At 42.6% G+C, this 23,035-nt stretch overlaps 1 protein-coding gene across 1 annotated transcript in view; it reads left to right on the top strand.

Annotated features, from left to right (window-relative positions):
* CDK15 (cyclin dependent kinase 15) overlaps positions 1 to 23,035 on the top strand; it is a 35,097-nt gene that overhangs the window by 6,305 nt on the left and 5,757 nt on the right. The window contains exons 6-11 of the mRNA XM_069021493.1: positions 64 to 126; positions 2,124 to 2,247; positions 2,811 to 2,931; positions 8,247 to 8,340; positions 13,508 to 13,571; positions 20,568 to 20,616. Of these exons, the coding sequence (XP_068877594.1) occupies positions 64 to 126; positions 2,124 to 2,247; positions 2,811 to 2,931; positions 8,247 to 8,340; positions 13,508 to 13,571; positions 20,568 to 20,616 (515 nt within the window). The remainder of the gene's footprint in view (positions 1 to 63; positions 127 to 2,123; positions 2,248 to 2,810; positions 2,932 to 8,246; positions 8,341 to 13,507; positions 13,572 to 20,567; positions 20,617 to 23,035) is intronic.

Raw genomic sequence — 23,035 nt, forward strand, 5'->3', positions numbered from 1 at the left:
GGCATTGTTGGTAGAAGCATTTTACAGCAGTAGCTTTGCCTCAAGTTCTTCTCTTCTATTTAGCACACAGATCTAGCACAGTACATGGGCCAGCATCCTGGAGGACTCCATTATTGCAATGTTATGGTGAGTTCCTTAGGAGACTCGTATCCCTTAAGGCACGAGGAAGTGTTATTTTCTACTATGTATAGTCACTGTAAATTACTTACTAATATTTATTTGTTACATATATGACAAAAACTTTGGAGAAAATCTGCCTTTGATGATGTAACAAGCTCCCTCAGTCTCCAAGCCTTTTTTCAGTTAATCCCTCTTCCTATTTTCTGCAAGCGGACATTCTGCTTTTGTGAACAATGACATCTTGTGGCAAGGAAACCTATCTCTACACAAATTTGTATTCTCTTATTGCTACAACACATTATTCATCTCTCTAATTAAAAACTCTCAAATCTCACTCTCTCTTCATTTGGAACTATCTTCATATTTGCAGTCGTTTAAGTCCCTTGTGTTTCTACCATAGCTTTTGAGATTGGTTGACTGGATCAGAGCACAGATGAACATGTACCCTTACTATATAGACTGATGTTATAATAGTCTCCTGCTCTCCTTTGTATGCATCTTCACATTTAATTAACTTTCAGGACTGCTGCTGCACACTGGTTTAAGATTTCAGTGCAGATGTCCTCAGTGAATGCCTGGGTCCTTTTCCTGAGCAACTTCAGTTAATTTATCTTACAGCTGTCAACAATAACTTTGTATGTTATCAAACTGACTATTCATCTGGCTTTGTCAGATCTCTCTGAAGTTCCTCACTGTCACTTCTTATCACAACTAATCTAAATACTTCTGTCATCTTCAAATGTTGCCACCTTGTTCACATCTTTTTCCAGATAGTTGTTAAGCAACACCAATTCTAATGAAGTTTCCTGGGGCCTCAGATTTTAAACATCCTTAAAGCTCAGATACATCTGAGATGCAGTGTAGCAGTTTTGGCACAGATCTCAAGGGCTCTGCTACCAGACGTGCTCATAAAGCACATGGAGCACATGGCTGTAATATGTACTCACTGGCATTTCTGTGAGTAAACACTAGCCAGCTGCTCTGCTTTCCTGCCCAGAATCCTCACTGTCAGCAGGAACTGAACTACAAAATTATTTACTGCTCCTTTAGGAGGGTCATCTAGCTTGCTTCATTTTTGCTGGCAAATGCTGTTTGATTTTTCTGAGTGATTCCTATGAAATATGATATAAGTATGCAGAATGTTACAGGGACACTTTTCTGGTACAAAAATGACCTATGGGTGTCACTGTTTTTCCTCCTCTTCAGATTAAATTTCTGGTGAAAAATATCTTTTCTCTGGTGAAGTCTTATTACTTCTGCCGTGTTTTGTTTCTATCCACTGTCCAACTTCATACCTTGTTTCAGCTCAGCTTATATTACCCCAGACTTATTTAGACTACCATGATGGTCAGAGTTAGGTATTTATTTCTTGGCTTCCTTTCTTGCTTATTTTTTTTGCTTGCTTGCTTGCTTACTTCGTTCATCATATTGTATTTGCTGTATTTTTAAAATCAGGTCCTCATGTTTTCTCCCAGCTTGAAGCCAACAGTTCCCATTGCTGGGTCAGTCAGTTCCCTGCTCCACTGGTGGCATGTGCAGTGGCCATGGAATGCAGTCAGCTGGTGCCATGTGGCTCAAGGGGGCAAACCTTCAGCTCCTTAGGCTTTCATTTTGTTTGGCTGTGTGTCTTTGTCCTGAGCACTGCAATCAACACAGCTGCTGTTCTGAAATCTGGGTCTGTGTTTTGGCAAGTTGACCTTGCTCCTGCAATCAACAGTCCATTTCTAAAGAAAAGTTAAATTTCCAGAACATGCATTTACAGACCACAGTTAAACTGCCCTCCTGGCCAAATGTTCCACCCTGAAAACCTCAGAAAGCTGTAGGGCAGTCATAACCCACCACAGTTTTCTCCTCCTCAGCCAGCTCTACTCATTTTTGGGATTTTTACTGGTTTCTTACTAGCTTTGTCTCCGCTTTGTTCCAGGGTTCTCCTGAAGTTCAGAATTAATGTATCAATGCAAAGTCACACAAAATCATTTCAGTTTTTTGTTGGCTTTTTCCAGCTCTTCATGTTCCAGCTTTTGCGTGGCCTGGCTTACATCCACCAACAACACATTCTTCACCGTGATCTGAAACCCCAGAACTTGCTCATCAGTTGCCTTGGTGAGCTCAAATTAGCTGACTTTGGTGAGTCACAGTTTGGATGCTGCTGTGTATCTGTTCAGACCAAAGCTGTAGCATGCATATAGATCTGTATCCACAGCCAGTTAAGGCAGAGAAGCATAACCTTTCCTTGAACTTCAGGAAACTATTTCTGTGGTCAGTCCAGCTTTTCTTGCATTTATACTGATAGGTGCAGGGATTAACCTCATTTAAGTCAGAGCAGTTACTGCCATGTAAAACTAGTTCAAGAGAACAAAGAATCAACCCCTCTCTGTTCAGAAAATAATGTAATGTGTAGAGTCCACAGCAATGTGTGACCTGAAAAGCTCTCTTGGCATTGGTTTGGGATAGCTGCTTCAGTCTCAAATGGTAAAGCCCTGCAAAACACAGCCTACTGCTTGATCTGATCCACCCCAGAGGTATACTCCAGAAACACTTTGTCAATTCCTTGTAAGCTGCATTGAGATGACTTGTGTTTAAAGAGAAAATAATGTCCTGTTGCCAATTATTATCATCTATGCACTGTACAGGTAGAAGGACTGTCCTAACACAGCAGTTTTGTTGATTTGTTGGGGTTTTTTTTGCAGGCCTTGCTCGTGCCCAGTCCATCCCCAGACAGACGTACTCCTCTGAAGTTGTAACACTCTGGTACCGTCCTCCTGATGTGCTGCTTGGAGCTACAGCTTATTCTTCTGATATAGATATCTGGTACTGACCAATATCAAAGCATCTGGGGTTCCCTGGGAAAAATAATTTTTATCTGAATTAAATTACATCAGCCAAAGTTACAGTAGATATGGTTATAAGTAGAGGAATTAACACCTGTGAGCAGAAAATGTGTGAGCAGTGTGGAGTTTTGTAGAAGTTTCATAGAGGGTTCATAGAAGTTTTTGGGAATGGTGTCAATACAGCTCAGCTATGGATTGATACAAACCTCATCTGATAATATTTATGAGAGATATGCATCTTTTCTGGTAACATGTATGAAGCATTTTCATGTCTTGCAACAGAACACCTTTGCTCAGTGCAAGTGTTTCTGTGTAGTCAGCTGAGTCAATAGTAACTCTCTACAGAAATGGCTTTGTGAACAATGGATCCACAACTGCACCATCAATTACTTTGGCCTTAGTAACAAAATGTGGCATTAAAGGGTTTCTTAATGAGTCTGGAGATAGAAAGGTGTCTGAGATTTTCATTATTTCTGTGATATTTTGTCCTTCTTCTCAAAGACCGTGTCTCAGATTCAGTCTGTATTTCACACCAGAGAAGGGCTGTGTCTGTTAAAGCTTTGTTACTTTATGAGCTGTACCCCAAAATCTTAATGTGTTTGGGAATCAAAAGGAAACAAGCTGCACATTTGTAGAAGGGAGAGAGTCTCTGAGAATGGGCAGAAAACAGGAGAGGATGAAGGTTTCACAGGGTCCCACTGTGGCCTGTTGGGCTGGCTTGGATGTGTAAGGTGCATCAACCTTCTGGCTCAGCCTGAGCCCACTTGCAGCAACACAGCCCTGATGTACTCATGGACAGCATACAGCTCATGAAGTTGCAGGAGACCTTCCTTATTCTGGGCAATTTTACATCTGTAAATGGTATGGCTGCTTCGCCCTTTCTTCAGAGCACATTCTCTTCTGCTGATACCCGTCCCACCAGGACTTACTTGTAACCACTGCAGAGTCAAAGGCCAGGAAAGGGTAGGAGTGCAGCAGGCTGAAGAATGTGCAAGAAGGCTGGCTAAGTTTACAAACCGCAAAGCTCCAGGTCTTCACAGGCTGTATCTCCCTCCAGAGGTCTGCATCTTATCAGACACTCCAGTGACCTAAGTCTGGAGGGTAGGTCAGGGAAACGGAAGTTTTTAGCTTGTTTACTTCCCTAGGACTGCTGCTAATTTAATTATTTAAAGACTTTTCTAAGGAGGAAAACCTTGCTAAAATTCTAATGGCTTCCAGCTGCTAAGCCAGTCTAAATAGTTCTGTCTACTACCCCCACTACCTGTCATCTTTCCCTCCAGACAGTCTTTCAGAAATGTCTGCTGAGTTTGAAGAAGATGTCTGCCTAGCAGATTAGAGGGCTTGTATCAGGCATAAGCCTGTTGGTTTTTTTCCCTGGAAGCTGACCCCTGTCCAAAGCCAGCTATGCACAGAAAGCGTGTCATTTCTGCCTATGCAAAACCAACATCCCCACTGCATAACTCTGCTCTGGTGTAATGAATAGCAACATAGGAGTGGTGTACAAAGATCCCAGCTCTAACAGCACAGTGCTCTCCGTCCCACTGAACTACATCCACACTGTAGGCACCTTTGTTATAACGCCTCCTTATAATAACAACATTCAAAGTGTTTGCCCTAAAGAAAGATGTCATGCTGAGAGAATAGAGAGTACTTCAGTGAGCTCTTTTCAGTAACTTCCTCTAACAAGAGTCATTTATTATCTTGATGTACACTGCATTTAAGTTCAATTTTTGTCTATTAGGAAATAATGTGAATTCACACAGATGTTACTTGTCTATTGGGAAGAAAGGAAAAAAACCCTATGTCTTTTGGATGCTGCAATTTACATGAAGGCAGGTCAGAATGCCCTTGGTAATGGCGTGAGACAGTGGGTGTCAAAGCCTTGGTTTAAAGAAACCAATTATAACAAAATAAAACATTATGGCAATTCATGCATAGTGTGCTTGAGCAGCAATACTGTCAGTGGGAGGCACATGGGAAGTGAATGAGGCCTTGAATAGATGAAGAAAGAGATATAGAGGGAGACTCAGTCACTCTTGGACTAACTAGAAAAGCTGCTTTAATCTCTCTGTATCTCTTTTCTCTCTCTTTCTCCCTCACTATCTCTTCAGGACTTTAGAAGATTCAATTAAGGGATTTCAGGGAGATTACACTGCATATCAGAAGGACTTTTTTTTTCTTTTTTTGAAAAACACCAAGTGCTTTATGCACAGCCACATTAGTGGCTCCAAACATCATGAGTGCCTTCAGATATCTTCTTTTCAGTCAGGCTTTCCTTGTATAATCTGCCATTTAAAAAAAAGAGGGGAAAAAAACCCCACAGTGATCTTCCCTGGTAGATTAATGTAGAATAGGAGTTCACATGCTGTCATTTAACGTGGACCTGCCAGGCTCACTAAAGCCTTCTCCTCAGCCTGGTTCACATGGCCCGCTCTGCCAAACTGGGAGATACTGGCTAAGGGCTCCACTGTATAGACCAGGCTTGGTGATGAACAACAGGAAGGATATATGTCTGGTTAAATAAAAATTGCCATCTCCTAGTGCCAAAAGCAACCCCCAAACATGGAGAGGGAACTCTGGGATGCCACAGAGATATCTTAGATCTTAATCCTGATGAAAACCTTTCCACTATGTGATGCAGCACTGCAGACTGAGGACAAAATGCAGTGTTCAAACCTTCCCCAGGGATTGCAGATAGATACAACTGTTCTGTCTGAATCAGCTCTGCTTATGCTCCCTGAATATCCCTATAATTTCTCCTACTACTTTAGCTGTCACTGTTTTGATTTGTGTGCATATCTGGCACTTGCTAAAGTATCATGTCTAGGCCTCTTCCCAAAAGACCCCTCCCTCTGCCCTATCTCTTCCCAAGGCAGTTTTATAGGACTGAGACCCTCTAATAAACTTACAGACTGGAAAGGGAAGAAGACTTGAAAAATTAATATTAGAGAGGAAAGAAGGAAAAGGGGAAAAGCAAAACAACCCCAGGTCTAAATATTTAGAAATATTTAAAAGTAAATGCTTTTGAGTCATCCTCATTATCAGAAGGATCCTCATAATGCTGTCAGAGCAGTAACTATAACTCTCAAAAGGAAAGCTGAGGCCTCTACTCCAAGGCTAATATGACTACCATTAGTTTCCAAAGTTCATGCTCTTGCCAGTCTAATGGCCCTTCCTAGCTAGGATATCAGAATGCAAACTGTGGTAGAACATCATCATCACTTGTTTCAAAAACACAGAGAGCTGTTTCTCTTCCCCTACAAATCAAAAGTACCTAAACTGCTTTGACCATAAACAATTGAACTTGTGCAATGCAACCAGCAGATTACAGCAGCCCCCGTGGTTGCAAAATAGGGTGAGCCATTTGGGCATGTACATCAGCTGTGAAAACAGTGTTGGTATGACACTGGTCTCAGTAGAATCTCTCTGTGGGCTCTGAAGTAATGTCTGATGATGTGGTAGTGTAGTAAAAACACCAAAAAAACTCTGTGTGGCAAAAGCTGTGGATTAAGTTTCATGATGCCTGGACTCTGGAAGAGGATAGACAAGCAAAGAAGCTCATCTCACAAGACCTGCCAAGGTTAGGGTACAGGAAGCTAAGGGAAAGTGCAGCAGAGATGTTTATGAAAACAGTGTTACATATGGATCTGCAAACAGGCTTGGCACCACCTGGTGTGCAAGGATGACCAAAATAAATACCGCAGATGAGTTGCACACCAGGGTTTCAACTGACCACAGCCAGGTGGGAAAAGCAACTACAGTATTGCAAAAACAAGGTGCAAGGGGTAACACAGGAGTACAGATGACCAGAAGAGATTACCAGTTATTGCTCAGCAAGTGAAAATAATACTTTCAGAGCCTGTAAGACAAAGCTGGGTTTTCAAGAGTTGAGCTTAAAGGACTCAAGTATGATATAACCAAAGAAGAATGAGACTGAAACCCAAAAAGTTGCAATGGGACTTAGTGAAAAGACAGAAAACCTGGGGAAAAAATTGAACAAAAATGATTAAAAAGTAAATGAGTGGAGTTTTACACCATACAGTAAGAGATGGGAATAGTTGCAAATAGGTAAGTCTACCTTGATCACAGCTATTTCATCATTATTGCCATGAGGACTAATCCACCTTAGTAAAATGAAGCAATTTTGAGGGTGTTGGGGTTTTTTTAAGCTGGCTGGTTTGTTTTGGTGCAAGTGCAGAGCAGGGGATGACATCAAAATAAGAATATTTTAACTTGCTGTTATGACTAGGTTCTTTATGCTATGAAATCTTGCCTTCAGCTTTCCAAGGAAGAGCTAACTGCTTCTGAAGGAAAATGGCTATAGTAGTGCCTCTGGGTTCTTTCTGCGTCTAATATATCCTTCGAGCCAATGAAGTGTGTAGTAGTTCCCGGTTTATCTTTCCTTTTCTTCGTGCTCCAATTTTGCACCCTTTTCTCATGGAGAGTAACCTCATACTCCACAGGCTTCTGCCATGACCCTTTTTTCAGGTAGTTTGTAACAGGATTAATGGACAGAGACCTGAAACAAGTTGTTTGGTACTGGAAAAAAAAGACAGTTCTTAGTGGGTTTATTTTCCAAGGATATCACCTGTCTTGTCTTGCTGGTGAAAAGTGATTTTTTTTTTAGTAGGTGGTGCTGATGAGAAAGAGGAGATGGGAACAGACTTGTATGGAACCTTGACTGCTTCGGGTTTTTTCTGAAATCCTGGCGGCATGTGAATGTAACTTATCTTTGCTCTGCTCCCATCCTAATTGACTTGTGAGCTTTTCAATTCAAGTGATTCAGTCTGCAGGACTAGGATGAGATTAATGATACTACATACAACGTGCAACATGGGCCAGTTGCAGTGCTTAGAACATGCTACAAGATCAGGGCTGTACAAGATGGTCCTTCCCAAAGGAAACCTTCCTGACTTTCCACAATCAGTAGGGGTTTTTACGATGCAAGATCCTTCCTACCATCATAATATAAAGTTATTACCAGTCTTCACTGAAGCCTCTATTTATTTACATATATACAGACACCCCACATCCTGCCTTGCTTCACACACATTCTCACTAGATGACCTGAGGTGGGCGTACAATACTGACACATCAGACTGGTACTTTTGAGACTTGACATGCAAGATACGTATATATAGGATTTACAGCTTATATCAGTATTTCTGCATTTACAAATCAGAATTTCTAAATTTCCATTACAACAATTATCTCTTCCTCTCTCCCTGCCCATCCTAACAATCATATTATATATGTCATTTATGTGAATGAGTTAATACCTTGGGTTTCTTGCAGGAGTGCAGGCTGTATATTTGTGGAAATGATCCAGGGTCAGCCAGTATTTGCAGCAACTTCTGGTACTCATGAACAGCTGGAGAAGATCTGGGCGGTGAGTAAAATACACCCTGAAATGGAAGAGAAAAAGAATCCATTAAAAAAATTAAGTAGCTGGCTGGAGCCAGCCTACTTAATTTTGAAGTCCTAAGCATAGGTCCTGTGAATAGCAAAAATAATTTGGTCTAATCTGCCAAGTTCATAGCAGACTTTGTAACCCATTTTATATTTGGCAACTTTCTTACAGAATCAGGAGTAAATCAAATTACTTCCCTTTGATGTTTGTCATCTCATCAAAAATTTAAAGCCAATTAAAGTGACATCAAATTGAAGAAGGCATAAAAGGTGTGCAGGTACTGCAAATTCTGTTGCTTCTTTTAAAATACTTACTGTGAGATACGGCACCCCACATTCTCACAAAGGAGTCTTAACACTGCACCTGAACTACCTTGAAAATGGCAAGACCCTGAGGTTTGTCAGAGATCCTTCTTCATTTTAACTTGGAACATTTTGTATCATCCAGTTTATGTCTTTAGAGACTGATATGGCATAATGCAAAGTGTGAAATTACTTTATAAAGGTAGCAGTGAGTGAGAGCAACATATTCAGTAGCTTCTTACGTTGTTTCTTTCTGCTGGGGAAACAGCAACACAGAGCCACATCCCTAGCACAGCTTGGTAGAAATGAGGCAGTCAGCAGCACTAACTGTGTTCCTGACCATTCTTGCTGTCCCTGGTACTGACTCAACAGCAAGGTCAACCTATTGATTCATATTAGGTCTTGTAGGTATCACTTGGTATGTTCAGGCACATGGTGGGATTCTTGAGGCATCCTGAGCAGGGCCAGGAGTTGGACTCAATGATCCTCTTGGGTCCCTTCCAACTCAGCATATTCTGTGATTCTGTAATTCTATGATTCTGGAATTCTGAGATTCTGTGTCTGCCCTTTCACATCTCCTCCCAAGGATTTGCTCTTCTGCCTAGAGTGTTTCCCAGACATGGGCTATCAAAGGAGAAAGTACAGAAAAAATGAAATTCAGAAAATCATGTGAAATTACTTTATAGCCTTTAAACTGTATAAGTCAGATTTTTCCTGCTTAACCCCTTCGTCCAGAAACACTCCTGCTTGGTAGGGTTTTCCTCTCTGCTTGTAACTAGGAATGTGATAAAAAGTCAGACAAGTGCATCCAGTTCTTAGACTTGAGTTCAGTCCATTTAAGTAAATGCTGAATTTCTCTTTCATAGAGAGTGGGGGGAAAAAAGAATTATTGGGGGGAAAAAAAATCCATACTTGGCTAATTATCAAGGTTCAAAGCCAGGGTATGGTCCAGTTTCTCAGAGTGTGAATGAAGGCCATCCTTACACTTATGTCTCTGAAATCTCTGGATACATTTCCTGTGGTTTTGCATTAGAGGCTTATAGCACTACCATAATTTCTCTGGTATTACAACTAATGCCATGATTAATAGGATTTGTGCTATAGAAGGCAAAAAAAACCCTTATTTAAAAATCATGAGGAAGTTTAAAGAGCTATGAAGTAATTAGTGCTTTTCACAGGAGGTTTTATGATATTATATGGCCTGGAATGAGACTCTGTGTTAGACCAAGATTTCAAACCTCCTTAGAGGCTTTCAATGTCTAACTTGAGATATTTTGCCAAGTCTGAGGTTCAGAACGGGGATTCCTACTGTTTTCTAATAGTCAGTTCCTTTCATATACTAGTAGTAGAAGCACCCTGCACTGGTACAGAGACCATCAGCATTTGTGTGCATGAGTCTGTATCACCCAGAATGCTTATCTCCATGTAGGACTGTTGATTCAGATACCAAATAGATATAAAGCTGGAAAATCCCCATTCTGTGAAATGGATTTGTCATGTTGAATCAGCAGGACTGACTGGCTGTCATTTTACCAACAATTCTTCTAGAGGCAAGTGCCACCTAAAGCAGTCTCCATCCCCCATCTCTATCCCTGGCTGCTCACTTCTGCTTCCGTGACATCTCTCACATGTGAGGCTACATGAACTGGGCACCCTGCAACTTTATTTTCTCCCTGGCTTACTCTAAACGAGAACAGCTCCTTTACCTGGCTCATCTTCTGGTTGCACAAACAGTAGCACTAATGACCACTGGTACTCATGAAGGCATGGTACGGGAGCAGGGCCAAATGGAAAGGGAAGGCTGGAAGGTTGGATATGGAAATATGGCATGAGTGAATGTGAACTGCAGCATCTCCAGTTTGCTCACGGCATGGAGAGCAAGCAAACCTGACAAACTTAAGATCCATCATTCAAATTTTAAGAGGCCAGGCATAGGATTTGCATGCAAAAGCTCCATCTTACTGATTAACATCATGCTGAGAAGGACATCATGTGGGCTGGATTAGTCTACAGAATGCCACCAGGGTGCTTCTGTTGCTGAGACGAACATGTGACAAGTGCCAAATGAATGACTACAAGGCTCCTCAATGTAAAATAAAACTTCCCAACAAAATTAAGCAAAATCAGCTAGGTTGATTCCTTCAGCTAAGCCATCACAGGAAAAGCAAGCAGTTAGAGGGCAGAGAGAAAGGACAATGATTTACACCAACTTAAAGCACTTGCTGAAATATAGACACTAAAAATGTTTTTGGCTGAAATTGTGTCTTCCCAAGTGGACTGAACTGACCTGCACCAAGACCTTTCACTATAGAGTGAAGTATAGAGAAGCTGCTTTGTTTTGTCTGATGGCATGGACCAGAGAGTTAACATCTAGATTTAGGGTGGATATTCAACAGGTAAAAGAGTTGTCAGAGTATAATTAATTTCAAATAAATAACTGTAATACATTGTCTGATTTGGCAAGGAATCTCTCTAAAGGTGAGAAAAAAGGTGGGGAAAAAAGATAAGATAATGGAAGAGAGGAGAGGAGAGGAGAGGAGAGGAGAGGAGAGGAGAGGAGAGGAGAGGAGAGGAGAGGAGAGGAGAGGAGAGGAGAGGAGAGGAGAGGAGAGGAGAGGAGAGGAGAGGAGAGGAGAGGAGAGGAGAGGAGAGGAGAGGAGAGGAGAGGAGAGGAGAGGAGAGGAGAGGAGAGGAGAGGAGAGGAGAGGAGAGGAGAGGAGAGGAGAGGAGAGGAGAGGAGAGGAGAGGAGAGGAGAGGAGAGGAGAGGAGAGGAGAGGAGAGGAGAGGAGAGGAGAGGAGAGGAGAGGAGAGGAGAGGAGAGGAGAATCACTTGCCCTGTTACAGTGGAAAACAAAAAGAGATGCAAGTTTACAGGTTGGAAAAACATATTTTGTAAAGAAAAGGCTCAGAAAATACAAATATAAATTCATATGGCATTCAGTGATTGGTGCTCTGAACACTTTTCATTCCTCAATGCAGTAAAATGTAATATTTGCTGAAATCCTTATGTAGAAAAGTATAAGCACACACAAATAACAGTTTTCTTAAATTCTTCACCAAAAGAAGCAGAATGCTGAGCTGACCCTGGTGAGTATGATTTTATTTTACACTGAAGGTACCCAGTTTCCTCTGATGCCTGTAGAACTGATGTTTGACAGCTCACAAGAAACCTTGAAGAATGAGGGCCCACTGAGCAGGGCTTCCTGGAAAGCTAACAGGATAGCAGAAAGAGAGCAAATTCTGGATTCAAGTTCAAATTCCAACTCTCTCTTTCCTGTGCATACAGAGTTTTCTTTGGGCAGACCTGCCCTACTCACATGATACACACACACACACACCAGTCAAGAAGGCGTCCTCACCCAGGGCTGTCAAATTGCCATTGGTGCGAGCCAACTTCCAACGTCCTCAGCTGGCTGAACATTGCAAGACACCTTCTCTTTGGGGAGCTTTCAAGCTTTCCAGAGATGATTTTACAGGTGATCAGAGACAAGGATCCTACCCTTTAGTCTTTGCTGTGGCAGGCTGAGTCCATAAGCAGTTTAGAAACATGGGCCACAGCAACCCACTTTGCTCCAGAGGCCATTGTGCTAATGTGTGCCAGCAGTGAGATGCAGGCCCTGCTTGTGGCTGTCTTCTCCAGGTAGCTGCAATTGTCACAGCTGTTTCCCAGCAGTGAATGAGGAAAACAACCAACTACCAGATGCTTTACAACTGCAAATAGCTGGCTTTATATTTCTTCCTTTGTTAATGTATTTTTTCACTGGTGCCTGTTTTCTTGCAATCTCACTACAAATTTTTGTGAGACCAAGTTCCCTATATCATGTATCTCAGCTTACATTTTAAGGAACGGGAATTGTTTATTAAATGCAAAAGGTAACTAATGTGAGACAAATCTAGTGTTGGAGAACAGAAAGTGAATAAAAACCCTGAAACTTTTCATGTTAAAATTTCACTGTTTTTTAAGGAAACCTGATAATTCTGGGCATTGTCTGGATGAAAGCTTTGAATGCTTGGAGCTAGCAGTACTGATTTATAGTACCATTTCACATGCTGTGAACTCTTCTTAAATATGTGGCTTTACCTCTTTAGCACAAATCATCCATATCAATAGTCACAGGCCACTTTGCAAGTGTTAAGTAATAATAACAACACTAAACATCCTCAACTGCAGAAATCCAGATATGCTTGATCTCACACATTTCAGCAATTAAAACGAAGTTGGAGGAGGCTTTACTGGCCCAGACTTTGCTCAGTGAGCAGCTACTGCTGAAGCCCACAATCCCCAATAAAGGCCAAAGATTCTGCTGAAGCTCTGTATCCTTCAGAATGAGGCTCTGCACTGCTTTCTAGCTCCTGCTACTAGACCTCTCTGCCAGCTTTACTTTCTTACCTCAGAAGGCAAGGGTTTCTCTCAGAGCTCACAGCCTGTGCTGCTGCTGAGCATACCAGCTGCTGCCAGTGCAAGGGGGGACAGTAAGTCCCCAGTGCAGCTCTGGTGTGGGAGAACGCCTTCAGCACTGGAAGGGGCTCAACTGTGTGACCCCTGGGCTGGCAAGCACAGGCAGCAGTGGCAGCGTGCAGTGAAGCTGCATATGCCTTCGCTGATGTTCCCAGCAGCAACAGCATTCAATCTCAGCAGGACCCTTTCTGCTACATAATCAAGTGCTAAAATGTCAGTGTCCTTCATGCACAGTGATAGATCCAGCACCAGCCAGGGCAGTGGAATTCTGCACAGGGAAGGCCAGTCACTCTCCATTGAGACTGACTCCTCCAACTCCACACCAAGGCAAAGAATAGGCAGAAAGAGGTTATTGTTCTTCTCACTCTCTTTCTTCTTTTGCAGGTGTTGGGGGTCCCAACTGAAGATACCTGGCCAGGATTTTCCAAGCTCCCCAACTATAACCCAGGTAGGATTTAACTCATGAGAAGGCCAGCTTCTTCTCTGAGCCACTAGCCACTCAATTGCTGGATCAGTAATTCTTATGAAAAATCATGTGCTTCAGTGCTACTAAATCCCTTGAGCTACGTAATGGCAGTGGTGTTGTAGTACCTCCAACAACAATGGGATTGGCTTAGTGTACAAACAAAGGTACATGTGTTGCAGAGTTGCCTCACAGAGTGCTGGTGTATGTAAGTCTGATGGAAGATTTCATTGCTGCAAGTTTCACAGTGTATTTAGTCTCCACTCCTCAGTGGAGTGGAGCAACAGACCAGTGTCTCCTGGTTTAGACTGGAAAAGCTGACAGGCACCTGGAGACAAAGTTTATCTGAACTCTCCTTATTTTCATGGAGATTGGTTTGGGGACCTTTAAACCTCAGTTTTAAAGGTCACTGTCCCTGATTTTGATGTGGGCAAGGTGAGAAATCTGTGTGATTTACAAAGCTGGATTCTTTTATTTCCACATGGGCTGGTAGAGAAGTCTGTGTCCTGGACTTCAAAGGGCCAGTTGTCTCGTATTTTGATGTGGGCAGGTTGAGAAGTATGCTTTGAAAAGCTAGCTCAGTCACTCTCCCTCTCCCTCTCTCTCTCTCCCTTTCTCTCTTTCTCTTTTTGTTTAATGTTTTCTCCTGGGAAAATATATTCAAGTGTCAGTGAGGGGGAAATGATGAGCACTCATTCTCAGCCTCTCAGCAGGATCATTCTGTAAGAGAAATATAAAAGTGAAATATTAAAAACCCTAGAATGTGAAATTCACCCATTTACAATCTAGCCATTCTCTCTTGCTTGTGCCATAGGAGAGTGGTGGGGGGAGCCTGTCTATCTGGAAGGGGAAAAAAAGAATGGGGGAGAGGAGGAGGGAGAAGACGTGCTTTGAGCAAGAGGTTTACGGGTTTAGTAGAGCATAGTAACATCTTTTCAAAGAAGTGGGTGTTGCTCTGTGACCCAGTCCAAGATGCCCCTCCTTTGATTCTGGTGCATGAACACTAAACAGCCCCCATTTTCACATGGTAGCCGAGATTGGCTGAACAATAACCTGGTCTCACAGTCGAAAGGACTGGAATCTTTCACACAATTAGCTGAGACACATTAATCAAACCAGCGTGAAATGGGAATGTGTCGCTGTCCACAGCAAGTTTAATTTGGGTAGCAAGCAAGCACAGAGCAGACAGCTGGAGGAAGCATTTTCTTCTCTAAGTTGTAGAAGGCTTGGCTGGGTAGTCTACAAGTTGAGTAGTCTGGGAGATAAAGAAATGCTCATGTGTGAGAGGAACTAATCACAAAGAATTTTTTATGCCAGTCATCTGCTAACACAAGGCCTCAAACATACAAACTCTGAGTGATGATGATTAGGTATCCTGATGCTGTGTAGAGGGACAATCTAAAAGTGCAGGCATAAAGGCTATGCCAGCAAAGATACTTGCACAGACGACAGAGAATGTGAGTGCCTAGAACTGCTCTGAGCAGTAATTCCCTCAGCTCTGTTTTGTCTGAGTAGCAGTGCTGTCCTCTGCTGCTGTGGAGGTTGCCAGTGGCAGGGCTGGGAACAAGAGGACAGGCACCTGGGCAGCATGGCAATAGCTCCAGTGAAGCTGAGTCATCATAAGCAGTTTTCAAGTCTGACTTGAAACTTGAAAGTTTCCCATAGAGACTCCAGAGGGGCAGAAATGACCTGTGCTCTGCTGTGATCCTGGGATGCTGGTGCCTTTTGTGGCTGGACAAGGCAGAAATGCAGGACTCAGAGGACACCGTTCTGTTGGAGCATCCCATTAAGCTGGCAAACACATGGAAGAGCAGTGCTATGTCAGTGTTTGGGGCAATAGCTGTGTTAGGTGGAGAGGCAATATCCCTTTCCCTTCCTGAGATCCTGACTAAGGGGCTGCGAGCTGTTCCAGCCACATACTGGAACCAAGCACTTGGCTCACATCTGGATTGAACAAACCAGTCTGGACAGAAGACTAGTCTAAAGTTGGACTATTTGCCCTACTCATGAACGAAATCAATTTGTGTTTTGATGGGACTGCTGGTAAGAAGACAAGTTAGTCTCTTTGTTTAAAGCTATTTGCCATTTATATGCTTCTGGGCACTTCCACTCTCTTCCCTGAAGCACAAATGCTGTTTCCCCCCCAGGACATGCTCAGCCTGAGTACAATCTGTGAAGTCTGCCTGAGAAAACCTTCTCTCCTGAGGTTATTCCCAGACCATTTGTGCAAATCTGGGTGCCTGGGTTGGTTCAGATAAGCAAACAAGCTTTGGAGCTCTTCCCCAAATCTGATGGTTTGAATTCTTTTTGCTAGTCCTATTGATGTTCACACTGAGCACAGGCAGCAAACAAACAAACAGGTTCCTGCCAGAGGCAAGGAATGAACACGGGCAAAACAAAGCACTGAGGTGTGATCCTATTCTCATTGAAGCTGATGGCAAAACTCCCACTGGATTCAGCAGCATAGGCTCAGCCCCAGACTGATATTGTTACTGGAAGGGTTCCTGGGCCAGGCGGGTTAGTAGGAATCTTTGAAATGAAATCTGGAAACCTTTAGATGTATTCCTGTCACTACTGTGGGCTTGAGCACATCCTGCATGGGCTGTGGGGTCTGTGAGTCAGGCACACACAGGGCAGCTGGAGGAAAAGCAGCTCTCCTGCCTCCTCTATGGGCAACTGGCAAGGGATGAAATGTGCAAAGGAGTTTTCAACTACCCTGTGCCCCGGTGTCTTCTTGCACAAAGAAGTTCAGGAACAGCCTTGTGCCCATTCCCTACAGTTTGCCAAAGTCTCAGCCTGACTCCAGGTGAATGGGAAGGGCGGGTGAGTAACTCATTCGTGGCTTGTGATCTCACCTTCTCTCTGCAGGAGAGACACTTCAGGTAGGAAATAACGTGCAGTCATAGGGCCTGCAAGCAGCTTTGAGAGCTATTCCGTGGAGAGCGTGAAGGATTGGGAGAGCTCCTGCCCCACATCTCAGCACACTCACTGGCTGTCTCCCTGGCTCCCCGGGCTTACCAGCCCTACCCATAGTGACAAGGCTTTGCCCTGTGTTTGTTCATTTGTTCTGTTCCCCTCATTTTGCTTCCCCTGAAAGAGGCAGTTGTAGCTCTGTTAACACTATTTTTGAAAGCTCTCATGCTGTGTGAGCTCAAATCCTTGCATTAATCTACTGCTGTGTTCATTTCACTGCACTGAAAAGCAGTGAGTTTAAATCCCCTCTAAACACCATTGGTGACACCAGAAGGCCAGTGTTTTGATCCAGCCCCATTAATGGTTACAAGTTTGAATCTAGACAGCAGGGGTCAAGGGCAGGAAAGGATTAGGAATCACAGCCCATGACATTAAGCTAGTGCTTTTGCCAAACTGGGAATACTGGAGCGTCCTGTGTACCAAGTTAGTTTTTGGTTGCTTTTTCTGACATTTGGATTCCAAAGAGTGGGGAACAGTGCATATCTATGTATGACATGATGAACTCGCTAGAGTGAGCTTTACTCCTTGATTTATTGCACAGGCTGACTGATGAACTTGCCTATGCCAGGTAATATCACCTCACAGAGTAGATACATGTTTCACACAAGGCCTTTTCAGATGCAGCAATGACTTTCAAATGAAGCCTAGTTTTTCACGTATCTGCAGGCTTTGGTATGCTGTATGAGATTTAGAAGCTTTCCAGAATCAACCTGTGCTCCCAGGTATGGCTTCTCAGCGTCCGTTGCTTTTCCAAAATGTCACCAGCAGATGGAGGCAACAAGCAGCAGGCCCTGACACGCAAACTTCCATGACATTTGTGAAAATGCAGATGAAGTCTGCATTCCGAGTGCTTTTCTTTTTTTTTTTTTAATCTCAGTTTTCATGCTGATGTTTCATTTAACAAATTGGATGGTTGAAAACTGAATTCTAAAACGATAAAAATTTTATTGTCATAATAAACTGCATGTGGCTTTGATCTCGAAGGGAAGAGCAGCACTGTAACTAATGTGCAATGTATGCTGGCCAGGGTGTAGGGAAACTTCCCATCTGTGTGGCAATGGGCACAGCCTGCAGTTTCCAGCCTGCCATACAGACAGAGCTCTGCTCCTGTCCTGCAGCCACAGAGATTTCACTAATGAGAGAAATTTTCTCTGTGAGCCTGCAACCCCACTGCCTTCATCCAGCAGCACTTGGCATCCTCTTTCTCTCTCTTCATCAATTAGGAAAGTTTAACTTTTGTCCTCTGGCTTGCTTGCCTCATTATCAGTTCATTAGCCACTTCCACCTGGGTTTTCAAATAGGAAGGTATTTCCTCATTAGCACACTCTGCCTTGCATAAGGATAGAAAATAACAAACCTAAGTGCTACCTTTCAGATCTACTCATATTGTTTAAAAAGCCAATCAGCCCTACACAATCCCATCATTTTATGTCTAGATCATCATTGTGAGATGATTAAATCGTAGTTTATCCACTTTTTGGAATGATCTAAGTATTCTTTATCTCTTACCTTTATGGAGTAGCTGTTTACAGTGTTTTACAATTTTAGATTGGTCTTACAGTAGGGATAATACTTATGCTCTGTTTTTACCCTGCTCAGCACAATGGGGCCTCAGCATTCTCTAAGGGTTTGTCTATATGGGGTCAGTCAGGAGATTAATCTGAACTGATTTAAAGTGCATTAGTTAACTGCATTAAATCCTTGAGCAGAGACACACTGTTTTCTTACTCACATCTTCCATTTATAATCAAAGCTCTGTATACTCAAAGTGGGAAATTTGGCAGACCTCACTCAAGCTGAATTCTTCACTGAGAGATGTGTTTGGACAGGGACAGGAGTCATTGGCTCACTGGCTCTTACACTATTCCTTGCAGATAATTATTAATCTCCAGGTTACATAAAAGATAAATTTAAGTCAAGAGGCTTGTTCAAGACAGCAAACACTATAATTCAGGTATTCCTCCCAGTTCCCAGTAAGCAAGCTGATATTTCTATTTCTAATGTAAGGAAAATCCTATTTCCTCTTTGGAATGTTAATCCTGAAAATGCACTCCACAAAAACAAAGTGGCATTTCACTTAGGTATCATTGAAACATTTTGCCCTGCTGTTACCAACTGAACATGCATATTTAAAATTGTGTGTTAAACTCATTAAAAAATATTAATGTTAAAAGATTTCAGTAGAGTTAAAGTACAATTACAATAAAGTAATCTTGGCATTTTTACTAAATATTTAATGAAATTTATGTATTGTCATAGAATGTTTTCATCTCACAAATCCAATTTTTCTGACAGGAAGTTACAACATCTGAAAGTTTTTGGCCAGCTCTGTGAAGAGGCAAAAATTTCTACCTCATGCAGAAAAATTTTTTGCCTTTCCAAACCATTTGTAAAATTATTTTTCTTCTATTCTATCTGGAATCTTTACATCTCTACTCAATATGGATAATTTATTTCTATACTTTTAGTGCAGCCAAAGGGGCAAAAAGAAGGAAAAATGATCCAGTGAAAATGTTACTAGTGATCCAAGAGGAATGTTCTGCCAATCTTGATGACTTATCTGGGAAGGGAGTATTCAAGATGCTAATATTTAATTTCTATATATTGGTGATATTCCAGTGCTCTGGCACATAAATAGTCGTGAATCCCATCCCAAGCTATATTCACATTTACTGCTCTAGAAATTACCTTAGTATTTGGGTGTAGGAGAACAATTCAATTCTGAACTGTTACTTACCCTGTGATAGACAGGTTTAACAACCTGCTTGCCTGGTTTAGTGGTGCAAGATTGCTGCTGGAAAGGTCAAGGGCTGGAAGTTCAGTCATTTGCACTTTTTCAAGTTGTCTGTGTACCAAGTTGGTCGGATGCTGGGTCTGGCACTCTGGAAATGGCTGCACAGGCAAAGGCTGAGGGGACTCCCACTTTGACTGCAGCAGGCAGCTCCTGTCCCTGAATAAAGTGCCTGGTGCTTCCAGGCAGGAAGGGAGGGCAGATGCTCTTGGAGGGTGCAGCATAAAGCCCAACCAAGCTCTGAGTCTGCTGGCAACAGACCAGTGGTGCTTGCCTCCTGGTGGTCTCACTGCTGTGGGGAATGCTTGTCCAGGCTGAGCTGGAAGAGAGGTCGACACCACCCTTCCTGCACTCCTTTCCATGACTAGAGTGCCACTGTTCATTCTCTGCTGCCAGAAACAGCGCTCAGGAAAATGTAGGTGGGTAGAAACTGCAGCCTTTCTGATGCAAGAATATTCTCTGTTGATCAGCTCTAAGGGGAAATTTTCCAGGCTTAAGCCATTCATTCATATCTAAACCTGAGAAAATTCATGCTTTACAATAAAACATTAGAGGAATGTATTCCTCTATATTTACCACAATGTTTAGAAATATATCCTTGAAAAATATCAACAAGAACACAGACTTCACAAAACTGCAAACTCTGCTAAGTTCCAGTCTGATAGAGATCACAATAATCAGTGAGTACAAAGCCTCCATGAGCATGGTTAACTGGACAAACAACAAATTTAGTGAGAGCTGTGGGCAAGAAGAGAGTGGGATCAAAGTGCCTTGCCTCCATCCCCAGTCATACTGCTGCATCCATGTAGAAAAGCCCCATGTACCCACAGAGCAATATGTGAAGCTCAGCAGCCCCTTGGAAAGCCAAGACAATTGCTGGGGATTCAGGCCTGCAAACTTCTTTTTGCTTCCTTTGTGTGAAGGCTTTAGGGACTGATACTGCTTTTATTGATGTCAAAGCTAAGACTCATGCTGTAACAGGAGGAGGTCCAAGGCCTATACTCACAGATATATGAAAGGGTTACAGAACTGGAACAGCCTTATTAAGATCAATGCAGGTACTCAAGTCCTATAGAATAATGTCTATTTATAAATAATAAGATGATAGATTCTATATCGCCCTTTGAAATTCTGAGCACATTTTTTGGTAGGGGCTCAAAGAATGGGTTTTGGCTTGATTTTCATTTAATCTTATGATTGCATATTACACTTTCTAGAACTGGTTTCTTCCAGGAGACCTCAGAGACTCCAAGTCATCTGTGACAGGTAAGCTACCTATAACAGCAATGTCAAAATCGCCTCTGGGTTTATTTGTTTCTTTATGCAATCATTTAACTTGAAATGAGCTCTTTTGGCAAGCTCAGGAAGAGCAGGGTGTCTCTGTAGTAACAAGCAGATCTAACATCTGTTAAGCAACTGATTTTGAGAGATTGCAGTAAAGGTAGACACATAGTGGGTTTAGTATTCTCAGAGGAGTAGTGATTATTCTGAGATAAGCAGTGATTCAATGACTTTGTGTGCAGCTTTTTGTGGGGCACAGTTCAATTGAGAAGGTTGTACTTTCCCAGGCCCTCTTGCCCAGACTGAGGACAGACTTTGCACTGTCCCAGTTTTCATTTTTGAAAACAGACTGTAGGAATGTTGCTCAACAGCGGTAAGGAAGACATGCTAGGAAAGCATTTTCATGAGACAATGAAATAATCTTGTGATTAGTTAGGAGGGGAAAAATCACATTCTTAGTGGCCAAAAGCTATGACATGAAGTCCATGGTTACACACTCAGCTTGACCAGACACAGCAGCACTGCTGAATCACTCCCTAGTGTGCTAAGGGGAGGGAGTATTTTTTCAAGCACATACACACACACACACACACACACACACACACACATTTACAGAATGTATATATGTATCAGTGAAAGAAATTTATAATCAAAGTGCCCTAGCCTAGCTCAGGGAGTCATTCAAATCAAATCCCCCTAAACTGATTTTGAGGCACACAACAGGTTTTATAGTTATGTAGGAAAAGACAAGACAGGATTTGTCCTCAAGATTGTGTACAGGCAGACGTCAATAATCAAATATCCTTTGGGGACATAACCACATTTTTCATTGCTGCTGCTTATTATCTGTTCAGCTGATTGCTTAGGATCCAGCCCTGCTAGAAGGGAAGTGTCTTGCCCTTCAGAGCAGGATTTCCCAGATGCTGTTCTAAATGGTTGAACAAACATGCTAAAGTTTTCAGCAAAGCGCAGGTTACTGAAATGCCAGCCCTTGTCATGCACAACTTGAGAACACAGAAAGCTCAATATGTCCCAGACCCTGATAATGCAGATCCTGTAACAGAACAAATCCCCTCTCAGCCTGAACAAAGCAATAAGTATATTCCTTGCAACTGTGCTATATTGCACTTCTGCTTTTAGGCCATAATCTTTTGACACACCCCATTACAGGTCATACCAAGGGGCTGGCCTAGCACCTCTGTGGCAGAGCTCTGGGCTGCATGTGGGCCAGCTCCTGCTCTGCCTTAAGAGTCCTGGTGCTGCCATGGCCAAATGACTGCCTTGGAATGCTCAGCTCGGGAGAAGGAAAGAGCTGCTTCATACAGACCACTCAACCATGACTCTCCATGGACAATTAAGAAATCAAAGGGGAGCTCCCCACAGAGCTTGGCCGCCACCAGGAAGCCTGAGCCATGGTGGGAAGCACTGAACTGTGTTGCTGCCCAGAGTGTGAGCCTGCAGCAGCAGGGACTAAGGGGGCAGAAGCTCTCCAGTAAGACCCTGTCATACAGCTCTAGCAAGAAGCCTCAGACTGGATGCTTTGGCTCCCTGTCCTATCCCTGCTCCCCAAGGAAGCAGGGGCTTGAAGTGTTTTGCTGGAGGTGAAAATACAGCCATTATCTACCACAGTGGGGCCAGATACCTTTTACAAATTTGTTTCTCAGGGTCTCTTTCTCTCCTTCTATCTTGGTGGTTTTTTCCTCATCTTTTATATTTTACATTTTATCTCCTCAAAACAAAAATGTCAGCATGTCGAATGTCTTGTATAGGGAGGGGGAGTGCAGGGGCTGGGGGATCCCAGCCCCTGATGTCACTTGGAGGGGAAGCACCGCTGGGGGGCAAGGGAAGAAGCACAACAGGCCATGCTCTGAAGCTGAAATGTGATCAGAACAAACAAACAAAGTAAAAGCTGTAAAACTAAATGACTATTTTTATTTGTTTCCTTGTTGGTTTGTTTTCACTCTTCCACTTCCTTGTCCCAGCTGTGTGCTCCTCTAGAGAGGAGCCACTTGGGATTGGTATTTGCTAGGCATGGAGCATATGTGTATTACATCTATTTTAAACATTCACCCTGAGAAACAGATTCTTCTCTGGGAATCCCCAACACATTTTACAACCAGCTGCACTACTGGTACTGGGGTAGGAGAAGAGGAAATGGTATTTTCTTTAGGTTTATTAGGTTTGACCTCTAGTCTTCTCAGTGGGCCAGTCACATTATTTTCTACATTTGGATTGTCACTGTAAACCAGTACCACCAAACTCTGATATTACAGTTGCAACATGTAAAATATAGTCTCCTCAGCATCATTTCCCCTTTCACTTACAACCTTCTTTTTACAAAACAGAAATTTGTTTTCAAAATTTGTCTGTAAACATGAGTTTGAGCTGAAATCCTGGATGCATA

Source organism: Aphelocoma coerulescens, chromosome 7, assembly GCF_041296385.1.
Source record: "Aphelocoma coerulescens isolate FSJ_1873_10779 chromosome 7, UR_Acoe_1.0, whole genome shotgun sequence".
NCBI lineage: Eukaryota > Metazoa > Chordata > Aves > Passeriformes > Corvidae > Aphelocoma > Aphelocoma coerulescens.